The sequence below is a fragment of the Pan paniscus genome, chromosome 13, assembly GCF_029289425.2.
Source record: "Pan paniscus chromosome 13, NHGRI_mPanPan1-v2.0_pri, whole genome shotgun sequence".
Lineage (NCBI taxonomy): Eukaryota > Metazoa > Chordata > Mammalia > Primates > Hominidae > Pan > Pan paniscus.
In genome coordinates this window covers 135,761,952-135,782,655 of record NC_073262.2, presented here as the reverse complement: position 1 = coordinate 135,782,655, position 20,704 = coordinate 135,761,952, and the positions used below count along the sequence as shown (strand labels likewise).

At 48.4% G+C, this 20,704-nt stretch overlaps 1 protein-coding gene across 2 annotated transcripts in view; it reads right to left on the bottom strand.

The window, feature by feature from the left end:
* Positions 1–20,704, bottom strand: part of INPP5D (inositol polyphosphate-5-phosphatase D) — a 148,968-nt gene that overhangs the window by 27,771 nt on the left and 100,493 nt on the right. For both annotated transcript variants that reach the window (XM_003813132.4, XM_008965726.4), the window contains exons 11-18: positions 18,840–18,942; positions 16,740–16,936; positions 16,219–16,336; positions 11,254–11,350; positions 10,491–10,629; positions 10,051–10,159; positions 9,494–9,582; positions 2,691–2,772 (exon numbers count right to left, since the gene is read on the bottom strand). In XM_003813132.4, the coding sequence (XP_003813180.1) occupies positions 2,691–2,772; positions 9,494–9,582; positions 10,051–10,159; positions 10,491–10,629; positions 11,254–11,350; positions 16,219–16,336; positions 16,740–16,936; positions 18,840–18,942 (934 nt within the window). The remainder of the gene's footprint in view (positions 1–2,690; positions 2,773–9,493; positions 9,583–10,050; positions 10,160–10,490; positions 10,630–11,253; positions 11,351–16,218; positions 16,337–16,739; positions 16,937–18,839; positions 18,943–20,704) is intronic.

The following is a 20,704-nucleotide window of genomic DNA, read 5'->3' as shown; positions in this document are numbered from 1 at the left end:
TGAGTACCACCCCTATGCCTGCTGACAGCCAGCCGACCCCAGATCTGATGGGCTCCTGCCTGAGTGTGCCCAGATGACACCAACTAGAGCAGAGGTGAGCAGTCCAAATTCAGCCTAGCACAGAGACTCACGAGCAAATAAATGTTTGCTTTAAGTCACTGAGTTTTAGGACAGTTTTTTATGCAGCAATAGACAGCTGATACGCCTGCTATGTTAATTGTCATGAGAAGACTGAGGCTCCCAGGTCACCCCTGTTTCCTGAGCTCTGGACATTCACTCCCTTTTCTTTTCCAACATCTTGCCTCCCCTCAACCCCAACTCATTAAACGCTTCTACTGAGCCCTCTGGCACTCAATGAAATATCATTAGCAAAATTCCCTGTATCTTTAATCTTCCTGTCACCTCCCAAACCCAGCCCTCCCCGGAAGACACTGCTGCCTCTCTGGTGAGGCTTGTTTTCCTCCCCAACCCTCATATTCCGGGCCCAGAGGTGGGGGCAAAGGGTGTCCTTCCTGCTCCTCATTGCCACTTCCGGACTGATCTCCCTCCTCTTTCTCTAAAGCCTCCACTGTCGAGCAGTTTTGAATGCCAAGTTTAGGTGCAAAACAGTAAGTGGTAATTCTACAAGCCTCCACTATCTCCTGACTCTCGGCAGAGGCTGGCTGAAGCAGACAGATGGTTGAGACAAGAATTGGCAGGATGCACGGAGCTGCAGGATGTGGGAAGGACAGTATTGACAGGGTTGACCCTGCGTGTGGCTGGGAAGGAGTGACAGGCCTGGAGAGTCCGACGGGTGGCAAGGAGGGAATGCACAAGTGAGGAGGCTGCAGGCAGAGGGTAGGACTCAGGCACTTTGAGCTTTGGAAGCTGGAACAATGCCCTGGCCGTGGCTACGAGGGCAGGTTGCCTTCCCACACATCTAAAGGTGTTGTGTGAAGTTTGTCTAGTGACGTCACTTCTGGGAGACAGAGCTCAGTCCTTCAGCAAGGAATGCAGGGTGCGTGTGTTAAACTATTTCAGGGTAGCTGCTCTGGGCTCTTCTGGGCAATAGGAGGAGACATGCACTGGAATGGAAGTCAGTTCAATGTATAGGACCAGAGTTAAATAAGTGAGACCAAATTTGCCAGTCCCCAGAGACAGAGTGGGAGCCACAAAGGTGGCCAGCGGGCAGCATTCCCCCACCCCTCTCCTTGCTCCAAGGACCGGGGTGGCCATCCTTTAGAGGCCATTGTGTGGGAATTCGCAGTGTTTTAAAAATAATACCACTGGGCCTGGCGCAGTGACTTAGGCCTGTAATCCCAGCACCTGGGGAGGCTGAGGCGGGTGGATCACCTGAAGTCAGGAGTTCGAGACCAGCCTGACCAACATGGTGTAACCCCATCTCTACTAAAAATACAAAAAATTAGCCAGGCGTGGTGCTGCGTGCCTGATATCCCAGCTACTCGGGAGTCTGAGGCAGGAGAGTCACTTGAACCTGGCAGGCGGAGGTTGCAGGGAGCCGAGATTTTGCCACTGTACTCCAGCCTGGGCGACTGAGAGAGACTCCGTCTCAATAAATAAATAAATAAATACATACATAATAAAATACCACAATTCTCAGTCAGTGAAGTGTTCAAAGCAACTCTGTTCTGTGGATTTTTAAGGTCTCACTTTGTAAGTAATGGGAACTAATCAGTAGCTTTTCAGAATAAGCATTCAGGCAATTAAGAACTCCTTCAGTGCACCTTCAACTTTGAGGGTCAAGAGTTAACAGTCATTTCTTTCTTTCATTTTTTTCAGAGATGGAATCTACGTTGCCCAGGCTGGTTTTGAACTACTGGGCTCAAACGATCCTCCCACCTCAGCCTATTGAGCAGCTGAGACTATAGGTACGTGGCACACTGCCTGGCTAACAGTTATTTCTTAATTGTTTTGATAACTTATTCCATAATTATTTATTTTAATATTACATGTTATGCCTTTTAAAAATCAATTTAACTCAATTTATGGTTAAACCTCCCCAAATATATATGTGTATATATGTGTACACACTTGTGACATGTATTAGTTTGAGCCATATGAATTTCCAATAACTATTTCTGACCTACAAAAACACTTCCATATGGTTCACACTTAATATGTTCTTTTCAAAAGAAATAAAACTGAATTTTTAAAAAAGTGCTCCAGGTCGGCCGCGGTGGCTCATGCCTGTAATCTCAGCACTTTGGGAGGCCGAGGTGGGCTGATCACCTGAGGTCAGGAGTTTGCAACCAGCCTGGCCAACATGGTGAAACCCCGTCTCTACTAAAAATACAAAAATTAGCCAGGCATGGTGGCAGGAGCCTGTAATCCCAGCTGCTTGGGGAGGCTGTGGCACGAGAATCGCTTGAACCCAGGAGGTGGAAGTTGTGAGATGAGATCATGCCATTGTACTCCAGCCTGGGTGACAGAGTGAGACTCCATCTCAAAAAGAAAAAGAAAAAAAGTGCTCTATAATTCAAATGTCTCCTAAAGCAGGGGATATGGATTAGGTGGCAGCACAAGACAGGCAGAGAAGCATCAACATTTCCAGGTCGCCTGATTAGGGTTACAGTGAATTCCTCCCTTTGACACATCAACAGACTGAAGCCCTTAGATTTTAGGGCAGTCACACCTCCCAGCTTGGTGCCATTCTCTGATCCTGTTCTGCTTTCCCCAGTGTTTGGACTCACCATAAGACTGACACACCACGTGCACCAGGGGATAAGACTTCCAGAGGACTCGGTCACACCAGGAAGGCAAGTTGTACTTCATCTGCAAATCAAAGTCATAGGCTTTATAAAATGCCTCTTATTATTTTTTTAATCAGTAAAAGAACAGATTAACTGGTGGCCTCTGTAATCCTCAAATTCATCGGCTGTTGGCTTTTTATAGAATTTCCCTGTAGGTGGCTTTAAACTTTTTTCACATGGCTCAAGTCCAGACTCCACTGCCATGCCTTCTTCTTTAGAATAAGATAACTCACCTTGCTGTATTCCCTCACCTATCCTCCTGACTACTTCAGTATCCCTTGTATCTTCACCTTCTCTTACTTTCTTTCTGACTCAGATGAACCCCCACCTGTATTTTCAACTCAGTCTCTGCTCACTTTCTGCAGCCACTTACTTTAATAACACACTTCAGCTTCCACTCCCAGTTCTTTTCATCCATCTATCCACCTCTTCGTCTCCCCATCTACCCATCTTTACTCATTCACCCATCCATCCATCCACCTACCCACCTATTCATTCATCCATCCACCCATCCACTTATCTACCTATTCATTCATCTATCCATCCACCCATCCATCCAACCACCTGTCCATTCATCCATCCACCCATCCACCTATTCATCCACTCATCCATCCACCCACCCACCCATCCATCCACCCACCGACCTAGCCATCCATCCATCCACCCATCCACCTATCCATCCATTTATCCATCCCTCCACCCACCCACACATCCATCCATCCATCCATCCATCCATCCATCCATCCACCCACCTACCCATTTGCCTATTCATCCATCCATCTATTCATCCATTCATCCACCTATCCATCCATTCATCCATCCCTCCGCCCACCCACCTAACCTTCACCCATCCATTCATCCACCTATCCATCCATTCATCCATCCCTCCGCCCACCCACCTACCCATTTACCTATCCATCCATCCATCCATCCATCCATCCATCCATCCATCCATCCACCCATCCACCTATCCATCCATTTATCCATCCATCCATCCTTCCCTCCACCCACCCACACATCCATCCATCCACCCACCCATCTACCCATTCTCCTATTCATCCATCCATCTACTCATCCATCCATCCATCCATCCATCCATCCATCCATCCATCTGCCCACCCACCTACCCATTCACCTATCCATCCATCTATCCATCCATCCATCTATTCATCCATTCATCCACCTATCCACCCATCCATCCATCCATTCACCCACCCACACATCCATCCATCTATCCATCCATCCACCCACCCACCCACCTATCCATTCGCCTATTCATCCATCCAACCATCTGTTCATCCATCCATCCATCCATCCATCCACCCATTCTCCTGTTCATCCATCCATCTACTCATCCATCCATCCATCCGCCCACCCACCTACCCATTCACCGATCTGCCCACCCACCTACCCATTCATCCATCCATCCATCCATCCATCTATTCACCCATTCATCCACCTATCCACCCATCCATCCACCTATCCACCCATCCATCCATCCATCCACCCACCCACCCACCTATCCATTCACCTATTCATCCATCCATCCATCTCTTCATCCATCCATCCATCCATCCATCCATCCATCGCACCCATCCACTCATCCATTGACCATTCACACACCCGTCTACCTACTTATCCAATCACTCAAACAGTATCTATTAATACTATATGACAAGCCCTCTCCAGGGCCTCAGGCTGCAATGATGAGCAAGATGTCCATTAGGTGGGATAGACAAGGTAAACTGGCAATAACAACCCTCTTTTATCAATATCCTTATCCCCTCATGTTCTAGCTGTTTCTTCTCTGTCTACAAACATAAAGGAACTCATCCTGAAAGAGCTTATCTCTGTCATCTCCTTCAATTACTTTTCTCTTTTCTTCCTTTTACCAATTTTCTTTCAAGAATGTTCTATTTTCAGGCTGGGCATGGTGGCTCATGCCTGTAATCCCAGCACTTTGGGAGGCCAAAGCGGGTGGATCACCTGAGGTCGGGAGTTCGAGACCACCCTGACCAACATGGTGAAACCCCATCTCTGCTAAAAATACAAAATTATCCGGGCATGGTGGCACATGCCTGTAATCCCAGCTACTCAGGAGGCTGAGGCAGGAGAATCGCTTGAACCCAGAAGGTGGAGGTTGTGGTGTGCTGAGATTGCGCCACTGCACTCCAGCCTGGGCAATAAGAGCAAAACTCCATCTCAAAAAAAAAAACAAAAGTTTTTATTTTCATTCTCTCTACTTCTGAACCATTCACTTTTTAAAAAAAACTTTAGGTACAACTTACATAAAGTGTACTAACCATAAGTGTACAGTCCCATGCATTTTTAGGTTTGTATAAACCCACTTACCCACTACCCAGAGCAAGATATAGAAAACCGCCATCATCCTAAAGCTTCCCTCATAAGCCTTCCTTCTCAATACCAGAGCCTCCTAAAGGTGAGCATTAGTGTGACTAACATCTCCATTGATTAATTTATATGAACATATATAAATGGACTCACTCAGTAGATACTCTTTTATGTTGGACTCCTTCAGCCACTTCGTTGCTTATAAAAGTTCCATTGTTTATAAGTATCACATTTATCTACTCTACTGTTAATGGACATAGGGTTGTTTTCACTTTTGAAGATTACAAACAAGGCTGCCATAAACATTCTTTTTTTTTTTTTTTTTTTTGAGATGGAGTCTCGCCCTGTTGCTGAGGTTGGAGTGCAGTGGCATGGTCTCAGCTCACCACCATCTCCACCTCCCAGGTTCCAGTGATTCTCCTGCCTCAGCCTCCTGAGTAGCTGGGATTACAGGCGCCCACCAGCATGCCCGGCTAATTTTGTATAGAGACGGGTTTCGCGGTGTTGGCCAGACTGGTCTCGAACTCCTGACTTCAGGTGATTCACCTGCTTTGGCCTCCCAAAGCTCTGGGATTATAGGCATGAGCCACCGTGCCCGGCTAAACATTCTTATACCTATTTTTGGTGAACAAATATACAAATTTCTCTTGAACACACACCAAAGCGGAATTACTGAATCATAGAATAGGTGCATTTTTAGTTTTCATTGATTCTGCCAAACAGTTAGTTAAGTCCTTTTTTTTTTTTTTTTTTTGAGACAGGGTCTCACTCTGTTGCCCAGGCTGGAGTGCAGTGGGGCAATCTCAGCTCACTGCAACCTCTGTCTGCCGGATTCAAACAATTCTCCTGACTCAGCCTTCTGAGTAGCTGGGATCACAGGAGTGTGCCACCACACCTGGCTAATTTTTGTATTTTCAGTAGAGATGGGGTTTCACCATGTTGGCCAGGCTGGTCTCAAACTCCTGGCCTCAAATGATTTACCTGCCTCAGCTCCCAAAGTGTTGGGAATACAGGCATGAGCCACTGTGCCCAGCCTAAACAGTTACTTCTTAACATTGCAGTTCTCGGCATCACCTGCCTCTGAGAATTACCCGTGGGGCTCCACAAATAGTCATGTACCACAGTAATGGACTGCATATAGGACAGAGGTCCTACAAAATTATAATGGAGCTGGAAAATCCCCATCACGTAGTGCTGCTGTAGCTGTCATCACGTCACAGCGCAACACATTACTCACATGCTTCTGGGGATGCTGGTGCAAACCAGCCCACTGCACTGCCAGTTGTGTAAAAGCGTAACAGTACAATTCTGTTCAGTACATAATATTTGATAATGATAAACAACTGTCACTCATTTCCGTGTTTACGATATTATTTATCATTAGAGTGTATTCCTACTTATAAGAAAATGTTAACTATAAAATAGCCTCAGGCAGGTCCTTCAGGAGGTAACCAGAAGAAGACATTGTCATCATAGGAGATGACAGCTCCATGTTATTGCCCCGAGGACCTTCCATGGGATGAGATGTGGAGGTGGGTGATAATGTCATTGACCATCCTGAGCCTGTTTCAGCCTAGGCTAATGTGTGCATTTATGGTTTTTTTTTTTTTTTTTTTGAGACGGAGCCTTGCTCCAGGCAGGAGTGCAGTGGCGCCATCTCGGTTCGCTGCAACCTCTGCTTCCTGGGTTCAAGCGATTCTCCTGTCTCAGTCTCCCAAGTAGCTGGGATTACAGGTGCGCACCACCATGCCTAGCTAATATTTTTATTTTTAGTAGAGACAGAGTTTTGCCATGTTGGCCAGGCTGGTCTCGACCTCTTGACCTCAGGTGACTCGCCCACCTCGGTCTCCCAAAATGCTGGGATTACAGGCATAAGCCACGGTGCCCAGCCTACATCTTAATTTTCAACAAAAAAGTCAATGTAAATGAGAGTTTTGAAATTTTAAAACTCGAAAAAAAGCTTATAGATTAAGAATATAAAGAAATAAAATATTTCTGTACAGCTGTACAATGTGTTTGTATTTTAAGCTACATTTTATTACAAAAGCGTCAAAAATTAAATTGTTTATAAATAAAAAGCTTATAAATAAAAAATTACAGTAAGCTAAGGTTAGTTTATTATTGGAAAAAGAAAATTTAAAAAATAAATGTAGGGTAGCCTAAGTGTACAGTGTTTGTAAGGTCTACAGCAGTGCATAGTAATGTCCTAGGCCTTCGCACTCATTCACCACTCACTCACTGACTCACCCAGAGCAACTTCCAAGCCTGCAAGCTTCATTCATGGTAAGTGCCCTATACAGGTGTACCACCTTCTTTTTTTTTTTTTTTTTTGAGACACAGTCTTGCTCTGTCACCCAGGCTGGCGTGCAATGGCGCGATCTCGGCTCACTGCAACTTCCATCTCCCGGGTTCAAGCGATTCTCTTGCCTCAGCCTCCCGAGTAGCTGGGGTTACAGGCGTGTACCGCCATGCATGGCTAATTTTTGTATTTTTAGTAGAGACAAGGTTTCACCGTGTTGGCCAGGCTGGCCTTGAACTCCTAACCTCAAGTGATCCACCCACCTCGGCCTCCCAAAGTGCTGGGATTATAGGCATGAGCCACCGCACGCAGCCCATTTTTTTCTTTTTATACCATATTTTTACTGTACCTTTTTAATGTTTAGATACACAAAAACTTATTGTGTTACAGTTGCCCACAGTATTCAGTAAAGTAACATGCTATACGGGTTTGTAGCCTAGGATCAATAGGCCACACCATCTAACTGAAGTGGGCTTTGTGTATACACACTTCATGAGGTTCCCACAATGACGAAGTCACCTAATGACACGCTTCTCGGAACATATCCCCGTTGTTAAGCGACGCATCGCTATTTTCAGCTGCCTTCTGGGTATTTTCTCTGGGTTCTTCCACTGATGTCATACAATCAATAAGTCTGAAAACAAGTTCTATTTTTTTCCCCTTCAAGCCGGCTCCGCCTTGTGATTTTCCAGTTTTTATCAATGGCAATCAGGTCTCGCAATATATCCGATTTCCCCCTTTCTTTCATTTTCACTGTTTTTTCCCTGATTCGGCCCTAGCTGTTGCTCAGCTGAATGTGCACAACGGCCTCCTCACCAATGCCCCTGCCGCGTCCTCATCCTTTACCGCAATGCCCACCACAATTCTGCACATGCCACTCTGATGCACCAGTGCCCGGCAGAGCTTGCAGTGGCCCCCGGTGGCCTGTCATCCTGGCATCTAGGACCGGCCACTCTCCCATCTCAGGCCCTCCTCTGCCTCAACTTAAACTCACGTCAAAGCAAACCATCCCTCACCAGCCTGCACAGGGATCCCCAAGGACCTGCTCTGACAGTGCCTTTGGGCCAGGTGACCTTATCCACACAGCAGGCAGTGGACCCTGCGGAACGGGGTGTCCCATCCTGGGGGTCCCAGCCTCATGGGTGACAGCAGTCCGGGATCTCCTCCTGTCCTCTCAGTTGTATTCTCTTCCTCTCCTGCTCTGTTCTAAAATCCACCCAGCGCTTGGCCTTCCTCTCCCACTTCCAGTTCTTCACTTTCTCCTGAGCCCAGATGGGGCCCAGAACTCTTTCACATGACACTTTGAACTTGTGCTCCATTGGCCTAGGCTTCTAGTGGGCCTGGGTACCTCACTGTCCCAGCCATTTGACCCTTGAATCCTGCCAGGGGCTGGCTTCCCTGATCCTTCCCTGCCCTGGCATTGTCACATTCTGGCTCTGGCTACAGCTAGTTGCATATCTATCTGTTTTTCCTACTGTGAAGTCCCTGGAAAAGACATCTTTGCTCTCCCATCACCTAGGAGAGTGCCTAACCCATAATAGGCCATCAGGAAATATCTTTGAACAAATGAATACATATTTTATTGCATCTTTCCCCAAAACACTGTTCCTTGGAAAACAAGTGGCCTCATAAGACACTAATTGGTGTTCCATGAATAACTGAGTTTGGCATACAGATTTCCTCATGGAGAACCACAGTGCTCTTGGGCCCATAAAGGCTCTGATAAGTCCTGCAGTGAAGAAACCTGCTTAATGTTAATTCACTCGGCAGTTTAGTAAATATATTTGATCACGGGACTTTAAAAAAATGATCTTCAGAACCCAGTTAAGGAAATAATACTTTAAAATCCTCTCAGCATCTTAGAGTATCTGGACAGAAGGTAAATCACAAGGGTTATTTTCCCAGCTCAAAGCAGTGCACAAGTGTGGCTTCCCATTTACTCTGTAACACAAATCAACATGTGCTTTCTAATTTTTTTCTTTCCTTTTTTTTTTTGCCTAATGGATGAAGACACTTTCTGTTCAACTTTTGGGAACAGACACCAGCGGGGAGGAGATGGAGGGCAGGGAAGGTGTCTATGAAGAGGACTCACCCCTGTCGCCTTCTGCTTGGTGTAGGCGTATTTGTCCCGAGTCAGTCTCTCAAAACGGTAGGTTGGGGCAAACGTGATTTCTTCCTCCTCTGAAACAGAGAGACTTTCGTTTCAATTCTGATTCCCCAGGTTTTGCATCTGGCCAGTTTTCCCTATTCTTCTGGTAGGAAATCGGGGGAAAGGGGACAAAAGGATGGCTGGAAAGGCTCCAAGAGGAGAGGCTGCTGCTTTTTTTTTTTTTTTTTTTTTTTTTTTTGAGACGGAGTCTGTCTTTGTTGGCCAGGCTGGAGTGCAGTGGCGCGATCTCGGCTCACTGCAAGCTCCGCCTCCCTGGTTCACACCATCCTCCTGCCTCAGCCTCCCAAGTAGCTGGGACTACAGGCACCTGCCACCACGCCAAGCTAATTTTTTGTATTTTTTAAAGTAGAGACGGGGTTTCACTGTGTTAGCCAGGATGGTCTCGATCTCCTGATCTCGTGATCCACCCGCCTCGGCCTCCTAAAGTGCTGGGATTACAGGTGTGAGCCACCACTCCCAGCCGGGGCTGCTGCTCTTACCAAAGTGTAGGAAGACCTTCTGCTCCCTCCTCTCTGTGAGCAGCTGGTCGTGGGACAGGAGGTCTGCGTACTGCTGCTGCTTGATTTTCTGGATGATGGTTTCTGCCTCCTGGAACAAGAACATGCCCGGGCCTCTGGTGAGAAGCCCTGCTGATCCAGGCCTGACAAGCTTCGGGGCTGGGGGCGGGCAGCTGGATGACCCGGGCTGCAGAGTGATGGTGGCAGGGTGGCTGTGACAGTTACGGGAACCGGGCGTGAGCACAGGGGAACTGTGAGGAGCGGCTGAGGCTCAGTAATGGAAACAGTGTTGAGCCCCCAAGGGGAGCAGCCGCCTCAGCCCACTTGATTCACGTGTCTCCACGACCACCTGCCCCAAGCTGACTCAAGGGAGCCTCCATCTCATACAGCCCCAGCCCCAGCCCCAGGCGGGCAGCCCTTACCCAGGTAGGCAGATCCACACGGTAGTTAAGATCCCCAAACCAGAAGAGGTGCGTGAAGCGGTGAGTGATGTTAAAGGGACTCAGCTTCTTGTCGCCCAGGGCCAGGAACCGGAGAATGTTCATATAGTTTTGGTTTCGCCTAATGCAAGGAAAAAGCGGCCACCTAGCACGGGGTCACTGGTTCCCCCTCCACTGTGGCAGGAAGTCACTCCTGCCATAGGTGTGGGGCGAGGAGCATAGCAGGTGGGGGGAAGTGAGACTCAGCCCTCCAGCCCTGCTGCAGCTGACCTCCTTAGTGTGCAAATATGGCACAGCCAGGATGCAAAGGGCATTTGAGGCCACACTGGGTGCACAGAGGGCAGGGGCCCAGGAGCAGCAGCATCTGCTCAGCAGAGAATCAGAACAGTGAAGATTCTAGATGGCTGTCTTCATTCCTGGGCCCCAGGTAGGCAAGATCAGCTTGGATTTGTAAGGAGGCCCCGGAGGAGGCTTTCCGCTTTAGAAACAGTGCTAGTTAGCGGTCCATCAGGCTAATGACACAAGGAAATATCTTTTCTGACCTTCAGACAAAATTCCTCCACACGTGAGGTCACTATGGTGCTGCAGTTGCCTTTGATGAGACTGTGCTGGGCCCTGAAAGGCCACAGGACATCCACAAGGTCAAAGGCAGGAGCTGAGCAGGTCCTTCTGGTGCTTAGAGGTGTGAGGCGTGTCTGGGCAGACAGCCCAAATGCACACTCTTGGGGGGAAGGAGTTCCATTACCTGAGTTTCTTTTCACTTCCTGAAGTCAAGTGGCTGTTGACGAACCCTAAGGAGGTTCCATTGAACATGAACGACACCCCCACGGCTCCCTTGTTCCCTAAAAAGAAGAGCAGAAAGAAGAATCAAAATATCAAACAGACACACTTGCCAAGGGGCCAGAAATCACCCGAAGGCAGGGTGAGAGGGGCAGTGAGTGAGGAGCTGGCAAGGGGTGGGCGAAACAGGGTCCTGCAGGGTGGGAGCCGCTGGGCAGAGAGCGGGAGATGAGAAAATGCAGGAGCAGTGCAGATGGCGGCAGCCTCAGGCTTCTCGGCGGGGCAGAGGAAGGCGGCTGCTGCGATCCTCCCCCGGCATCTCTCTCTAAAGTGACCAGGGTGCTAAGCAGGCAGCCAGAAGCCCTGGGAAGATTCAGAAGGTTCCAGCCTGGGTGGGCTGATCTCCCTCCCAGCGAACTCAAGGTTCCTGGGGAGACCAAAAACCCACACTGAGATCATACCTTTTTCTGCCAACGTTCTGATCTATTCTAGGTCAGTGGTTCCCAAAGGGAGTTCCCTGGACCAGCAGCTGCACATCACCTGGGAACTTCATGGAAGGGCAGATTCTCAGCCCCACCCCAGACCTACTGAATCTGAAATCCTGGGATGGGGCCCAGTAATCTGTGTTTGACAAGCCCTCCAGTGTCAGTGGTGGGCAAATGCTGGCTCACTGCCAGCTACAAATGGTTTTACATTTGTAAGTGGTTGGAAACAAATCAAAAGAAAAACAATCTTTTGTCATTCATGAAAATACGAAATTCAAATTTCAGTGTTCGTAAAGAACACGTTACTGGAACACAGCCATGCCTATTGACTTCTGGATTGTCTGTAGCTGCTTTCAGACTACGATGGCAGAGCTGAAGCGTTGTGACAGTTGTGTGGCCCAAAGAGCCTAGAATATTCACCATCTGGCCTTCTATGGAAAACGCTTGTTAACCCCTGCTCTAGGTGATTCTGACACATGCAGGTGAGAACCTGCTCTGTCCAATACAGGCACAGGCCACATGTGACTATCAAACACCTGAAATGTGGCTGGTACAAAATGAGACAGGTTGTGAGTGTAAAATACACATTGGAATTGTGGCCTTGGTAAGAAACACAGACTGTAAAATATCTAATAACCTTTTACATTGAATATCTATTGAAATAATTGTATTTTGGATGTATGAAGTTCAATAAAATCTATTATTGAAATTAATTTCACTTGTTTTCTTTTTAATGTGGCTACTAGAAAATTTGATCTATTGATTGTAATAAATCAAATTGTAATCTATTTTGATCATAAATCTATTTATTTATGATCTATTTGGCTCCCATTTTCTTTTCTTCCTTTCTTTCTTTTTTTTTTTTTTTTTTTTTTTGGAGACGGAGTCTCACTCTGTCTCCCAGGCTGGAGTGCAGTGGCGCGATCTCTGCTCACTGCAACCTCCGTCTCCCAGGTTCAAGCAATTCTCCTGTCTCTGCCTCAGGAGTAGCTGGGACTACAGGCACCCACCACCACACCCAGCTAATTTTTTGTATTTTAGTAGAGACGAGGTTTCACCGTGTTGCCCAGGTTGGTCTCCAACTACTGAGCTCCGGCAATCTGCCTGCCTCAGCCTCCCAAAGTACTAGGATTACAGGCGTGAGCCACGGCACCCGGCCCCATTTTCTTTTGGTTGGACAGCTCTGGATAGGCCATAGGCTGAAGGGACCCCTGGATATCACCTGGCTCAGCCTCGTCAGGACCCAGTGGGGGAGTACACAGGCTTTCTGCCCTCCAGCCCTCTCCGCTGCACCTAGCTCTCCAGCCCTGCCCCTCTGCCCCCAACCTGGGAGGGTGACCTGGAACTGAGCAACTGGTTCCAGTCCCGACAGCCTGGTTTCAATCCCTGCCCACCACTTTCTTATCCCTGGGCCTTGGGCAAGTTATGGATCATCTCCATAGACTCTGTTTCTTCATCTGCGAATGGGAATAATAAGAGTCCCTACCCGAGTGTTTGTATTTTTTTTTCTAATTTGAGACAAAGTCTGTGTCACCCAGGCTGGAGTGCAGTGGCAAAATCATGGCTTTCTGTAGCCTTGACCTCCCAGATTTAAGTGATCCTCCCACCTCAGCCTCCTGAGTAGCTGGGCCCACAGGCATGCACTACTATGCCATTTTTTTTTTTTTTGTAGAAATGGTACCTTCCTATGTTGCCCAGGCTGGTCTCAAACTCCCGGTCTCAGGAGGTCCTCCCACCTCGGCCTCCCAAAGTGTGGGATTATAGGCATGAGCCATCATGCCTAGCAGGGTGTTTATATCAAATGAGATGATACAAAGCATTTAGCACACAGCCTTGCTTAGGGCACACTCTTAGAAAGGCCTTGGTTGTTCTAAGGACTTTTTTTTTTTTTTTTTTGAGATAGAGTCTCGCTCTGTCACCCAGGCTGGAGTGCAGTGGCATGATCTCAGCTCACTGCAACCTCCACCTCTCGGGTTCAAGCGATTCTCCTGCCTCAGCCTCCCAAGCAGCTGGGATTACAGGTGCGCACCACCACATCCAACTAATTTTTGTATTTTTAGTGGAGATGGGATTTCACCATGTTGGCCAGGCTGGTCTTGAACTCTTGACCTCAAGTGATCCACCTGCCTCGGCCTTCCAAAGTGCTGGGATTACAGGCGTGAGCCTACCACGCAGACCAGCATTTGCTGTTTCTGTCCTGTGCTAATTATGGCTGGGAGCCATTTCAGGGGAGTGGAGGAGGGAGGCTGGCCCCAGGGCAGAGAGGAGGGGAAGGAGGGGAAGGAGGGGAAGGTGTGTGTGAGCTGCACAGCCCAGAAGCTGCCCTGCAATGGTCATAAAGCTGGGACTCTGGCCAGGCCTTTCTCCTCACCCCTCAGATGCCAGTCGCACTGCCCTTCTCAGGGAGGCCCCTGACCTCTGCTCTCTGCCCACGCCACACACTCCTTCGCCAGTGCACTCCCTCCCAGGAACTGGCTTCTTTTCCTCCCGTCTGCTCATGCAATGTGTGTCAGGTCCACATGAGCAGAGCTCCTGCCTGCTCAGAAGCTGACCCAGTGCCCAGCCCTGAGGCCAGGATGACCAGGAACTGGTCTGGCTGAGGGGGTGGTTTTATGTGGCCCTAGGAGGTCCAAGCATATTCCGCACAGCGGGGCAGGGGCTGGTGGGAGGGACTGGAAGCCCAGGGAGCGATGGAATCCACACCCGGGGCGGTTGCTGGGCAGCAGGAGGGCGTGGGCGCAGCCAGGACAGCCACGCCAGCCCCATCCTTCTACTGTGGCAGGAAGGAAGGGGGACGAGTGGGGGTGGACGCGGGCAGTTTGCGGTTTGTCAGCAGAAAAGTTGAGAGAGCTTTGCACGTTCGATTGCAGCAATTCTTCTATTTCCTGTTATCTCTGGGACTCTGTCCTGTTCCTGACTCCACTGACTCCAACCACCAAAAACCACTGGCCTCGCCCCTGATGCCAGCCCTGGAGCCCTGTGTGTATACCACCCCACGTGCACACACGGGCACACACACATACACAAACACACAGAGAGGCTCTAGCACTTATGCACATGCACTCGGACACCCACCCTCACATACCTAGACTCTCATAAACACACACTCACAAACACACACACATGGACTCACAGACACTCACACACTCAGATATGGGGTGGTACACTCATACATGGACTCACATACATAGACTCACATAAACACACTCACAAACAGATGCATGGACTCACACACACTCATAGATACGGGGTGGTACACTCACACACAGACTCACATAAACACACACTCACAAACACACATGCATGGACTCACACACACATAGACACTCACACACTCATAGATATGGAGTGGTACACACACACGGACTCACATACATAGACTCACATAAATACACTCACAAACACATGCATGGACACACACACTCATAGATACGGGGTGGTACACTCACACACGGACTCACATATGTAGACTCACATAAACACACACGAATACACATGCATGGACTCACACATACAGACACTCACACACTCATAGATATGGGTGGTACACTCATACACGGACTCACATACATAGACTCACATAGACACACTCAAACACATGCATAGATTCACACACATATAGACACACACTCATAGATATGGGGTGGTACGCTCACACATTGACTCACATAAACACTCTCACAAACACACATCCATAAACTCTCACACACCTACACAGGCTCACACACACATGCACGCTCTCACTCACACAAACTCACATACACAGACCTACTCACACACACATCCTACACAAACACACAGGCTTGCACTCCTACACTTATGAAGACTTCTTGCCCTTGTTACTGCTCTCTGAAGCCAGCAACTCTCCACTGACACCAGCGTTTCCAGATCCAACCTGGTGCACAGGGACCAAGGGCAGGGGCCAGCCACCTCCCACCTGTGCTTGTAAGGAAGGTCTCACTGGAACACAGCCACTCCCATTCGCTTTCTGGGTTGACTATGGCTGCTTTCCCACCAGAAAGGCAGAGAGGAATAGTGTTGAGTGGCCTGCAAAGCCTGAAATATTTACTCTCAGGCCCTTCCCTTTCCTGCAAAAGTTGGCCAATCCCTCTTCTAGGTTCTTGCTTCTTAAAATGGGTCCCACGGGCCGACCAGCAGCGCTCAAGTCGCCTGGGAACCTGTCAGAAACTTGGAACCCTGAGCTCCACCCAAGATCTACTGGGTCAGAACCTGCATTTTAGCTAGATCCCTGGGACTGCTGGTGTAGACCCTGAGTGAGTTTCAGCCAGGGAGACCAATCACCCCTATTTGCTGAGGACTGAGCCGGGATCTGAGGATGTGAGGCTGTTTTTAACCCGGGGAACTACTGGTGGGATCAGGATGATGTGGTCGCTAGAGTTGAGGCAGAGGGTGTGGGAGGAACACAGGGTCCCCGCCCTGCTCACCCAGTGTGTTTGCAATGCCTGTCTTCACGTTGTCAGTACAGATGTGGCTGATCCGGTTCTCGTGCTCAGGCTTGGCCAGCACCACGATGCGGATGTTCCAGAGCGTGTGGATGGCGACCTGGTGGGAGGACAACATTGCAATACTCGGCCCAAGTGTGGGGTGTGAACCAGGGCACAGTGATTCACACCCAGCCCCAGCCGCAGCCCCTGGGTATGGGGTATCCTGTCTGTAATCCCAACCCTTCGGGGGACTCCCAGCGATGCTTGACAGGCGAGACAAAACATCCTAAAGATGAGAACCGGGGCTGACCAAGGGTGGGAAGATAGAGGACTCAGTGGTTTTCAGCAATACCCCACAGATCCCATTTATTTCTGAATACAGATGCATCTCTCAGTGGGGGCCTCCAGACATCCTTGAAAACTGAGAGCTGATAGGCTGAGCCCGCCCTTGCCTCTGAGACAGCCCAGCCGAGCAAAGATTCTATCCCGGCAGCCCACCCAGCGTGCAGCCAGCTGCTCACTGTTTTAAAAGTCACGCTGGTGATTTCTTGCAGGGAGTGTTTGAGGATCTCCAGCCACTCCTTCTCACTCAGGGGGTCCTCTTGGGTGCCGATCACGTAAATGTCATGGGGGATGTAGTCCGCAGAGTCGTCCCGTGTCTTTCCCTGCCCCTTGGAGAGAAACCAGGACGTGATCTTCTTGGGAGGGGGGGCGTTACCTTCAACAGCAAAACCCAACACCAAGTGAGTCAAAGGCACATCGAGTCAAAGCATTAGGAGAATTCAAAACAGAGGGCGGGAGTGTGAGGGAGGTCACGTCGTTACACAAGACCATCCAGGCAGCCCAAAGAAATGCCTGCAATGGAGGCCTGGGCGCCAACCTCACTCAGGATGTCGGTTAGGGCTAGAGCTCCGTTAAGCCTCTTTTTAAACGTAATGTCAAGTTTCAAGGTATAGAAACACCAGAAGATTCCCTGATGTCAGACACTGTCCTGCACTTTGAGGCTACGATAATTGAGACACAGTCCTGTCCCTCAAGGAACTCACATCCTATTCTCAAGACAGCCAAGGGAACTGACAAGTTTTAGACGGCGGGTTCTAACCCATTGTTGGGAGACAACAAAGTCTCCCTTGCAAGACAGATCCCAGCCCAGAGCGGAGGGATGCCTGGGTGTGAGCCAGAGAAACGGGAGAGCATGGAAACTCCTCCGCATTCCCATTTCAAAACTGAGTTGAAGAAGCTCAATCAAGAAATTTTGAATGGTTCTCCCTACAATGCCCTTGAAGGATGAGCAAACTTTGTTCCTCAAAGAGATGAGCTTCTTGCCTTACAGGTGCAAAGAAGCCAAGCATTGGAGTAAATGGACTGTGGCTAAATTCTGCTCCCCCAAGAGGCTCAAAGTGGGTGCCCGAACCCCCGGGCTGGTGGGTCCCCGGCCCTCCTGCGGCATGGCCTCAGCTGGCTCCTTCCATACTCTTCTGTGGGAAGGGCACCCCTGCCCTTGTGTCATGGACATCCCTGACCATGTCCAGAGGGAGGAGATCAGGCAGGCTATTGTCTCTTATTAGAAACACTGAAAGGGACTGAAGGGGACAAGTGACCCCCTGGGGCACTGGCCCGGGCTCTACTCCACGGCTGCTGTGGCCCTGGGACACGAGTGACAAGCTGTCACTTCACTTCCAGGAGGCCCCTGCCAGCCACTGCTCACCCTCTTCCTCCCAGACTCCTCTCAGGACAAGGGTAGGGGACACACGACACCCAGTGAAATTCCAATTTCAGATAAACTGGTAGTTTTTAGAATAAGTTTATCTGGATGTCTTCTATCTAATTTATTTCTACCTGAACACTTACACTAAAAAATTATTTAGTATTATTTATATTTAGTAGAGTGCATGTGTTTAGTATATAAATATACAGTATATATGTTTAATACAAAATATATTTAGCATATATTTAGTATATTATTAGCTGTATGCTTAAACTAAATAATATTACTTAGTATAATTCATATTTAATATAATTACACTTATTTAGCATATGTATATATACTGTATATATTTAGCATATATATATATACTATATATTCAGCATAATGTCTATGAGCATATATATTTAGTATTTATTTGTTTGTAGCTAAACATATACTAAAAAAAATTGTTTCTATGAAGTTAAAATTTAACCGGGCATCCTTTGTCTACGTACCTATCTCTCTGTCTCTCTCCTGATAAATCTGGCAACCCTACTCAGGGTGGACTTCTTTCTGTCAGGCCTGGGGCCCCTTGGTGAGCTGCCTAGGGCTGGCAGGGTTCCCATGAGCCCCTTCACCTAAATGTTCAGACTCTTTCCCTAAAACTTTCCAATTTAGACATACAGAGTAACCCACGCCAGCTGCTCTTGGGGTACGATAGTCCCAAAGCTTGTTTTTCTTACCCATCATCTCAGGAAAAGGGTGGAATTCCTTAGGAAGGAGGTTGTGCGGGTGGGCTGGGGCTTAGGGGCAGGGCCCTGGGGCAGGAAGGAAGGGGACATGGATGTCGTCACTCCACCCCACCTTGAGGATGCCTGAGTCAGGAAAGCAGAAGCAGAGGGGGTGACTGCAGGGAGGGGGCGCGCGGACCCACCCATGTTCCAGGTGCCGATGAAGATGGTGATCATGTCGGGCTCCGGCTGCTCTGAGTGCTTGTTCTTCATCTGCTGCAGGAGCTGGCAGAAGCCTTCTCTCTTCTAGGGATGGAAGGGCAGACAGACTTAGAAAGGCCTCTGCCTCCCTGCACCTTACACTTTGCAAAGGACTTGGTCAGCTTCAAGAAAACTGAGAGGAGCATAAATCAGTGTGAACTTCCAGGACAGCAACCTGGAAACATGCGTCCAAAGTCATAAGCGAGTGGCTTCTGGCCTAGACATTCCCCTGCAAGGGTGTGACTTTAACAAAGTGATCAGGAGCCGCATAGAAGTCCAACCCTGTCACGGCTCTGCAGCACAGGCCTCAGTACAGAAAAAAATCAGAAACAACCTTACTGTCCAGCCTTAGGAGATTCATTAATAATGTATTAGAGGGCCAGGTGTGGTGGCTCATGCCTGTAATCCCAGCACTTTGGGAGGCCGAGGTGGGTAGATCACCTGAGGTCAGGAGTTCGAGACCAGCCTGACCAACATGGTGAAACCCCTGTCTCTACTAAAAATACAAAATTCGCCAAGCGTGGTGGTGCTTGCCTGTAATGCCAGCTACTCGGGAGGCTGAGGCAGAAGAATTGCTTGAACCCAGGAGGTGGAGGTTGCAGTGAGCCAGGATCACATCATTGCACTCCAGCCTGGGTAACAGAGCTAGATTCTGTCTCAAAAAAAAAAGTATTCTAGACCATCCATAAACTAGAATATCATAGTGTTTAACAAGTGTGATCCAGAACTATCTTGCCAACAAGGACAGGTGGCCACAATATATATTTTTAAGCATGAAAAGCTAGTTGACAAATGATATGAATAGCATCATTGCATTTTTAATAAAACATTTGGGCCTGGCACAGTGGCTCATGCTGTAATCCCAGGACTTTGGGAGGCTGAGGCAGAAGGATTGTTTGAGCCCAGGAGTTTGAGACCAGCCTGGGCAACACGGGGGAACCCTGCCTCTACAAAAAATAAAAAAATTAGCCAGGCATGGTGGTGCATGCCTGTAGTCCCTCCCAACTTAGGAGGGTGAGGTGGGAGGATTACTTGAGGCCGGAAAGTTGAGGTTGCAGTGAGCCATGATCTTGCCACTGCACTTCAGCCTGGGCAACTGAACAAGACCCTGTCTCAGAAAAGAAAAGAAACAGAAAAAGAAAGAAAGAAGGGAAGGAAGAAAGAAAGAGAAAATTAAAAAACATCTGGAAGGGGCATAGTCCCAGATTAACTCATGGTATACGAGGGTTTTTATTTTAAACATTTGCTTGTTTGTGTTTGCCACGTCTTCACCAAGGAGAATAGATTACTTATGTAATGAAAGAACATTTAAATTAAAGAAACTAATTAAAAAGAAGAGAGGACATGAAGGCTTTCATAGCCTACTCAATATTTTTCACGTATTTTTCTGGGGTACCCAATGGGGCACCAAGCAGCCTCAGTTGGCCCTCTCTTAGGATGCAATCAATAGAGCAGGCGGACTTTAACAAAGTACACAAATTTCAGGGTGTAACATATGACATGACCAGTGTTTGACTATTTCAACCTGCAAAGACAGAAATTTTACATGATTCAACCTTATAATTGCAAATCTCAGTAAGTCCTCCCTGAAGACACCAGCTCACAAAGATGTCATAATGACCATCTTTACTATAACCTGCCTTGAGTTGGGAGTGGCTCAAGATTCATGGCCTCCGTTTATCCCTGTGCCTCAGTCCTTTTGAGGTCGCAGCAATGGGGCAGAGCTGGTGTTTAAACCTATGCCCAGGTGCTCAGAAAGCATTCCAGCCCAGTGGTCTTTCTCTCCATCTCCCACCACCTGTCTGGG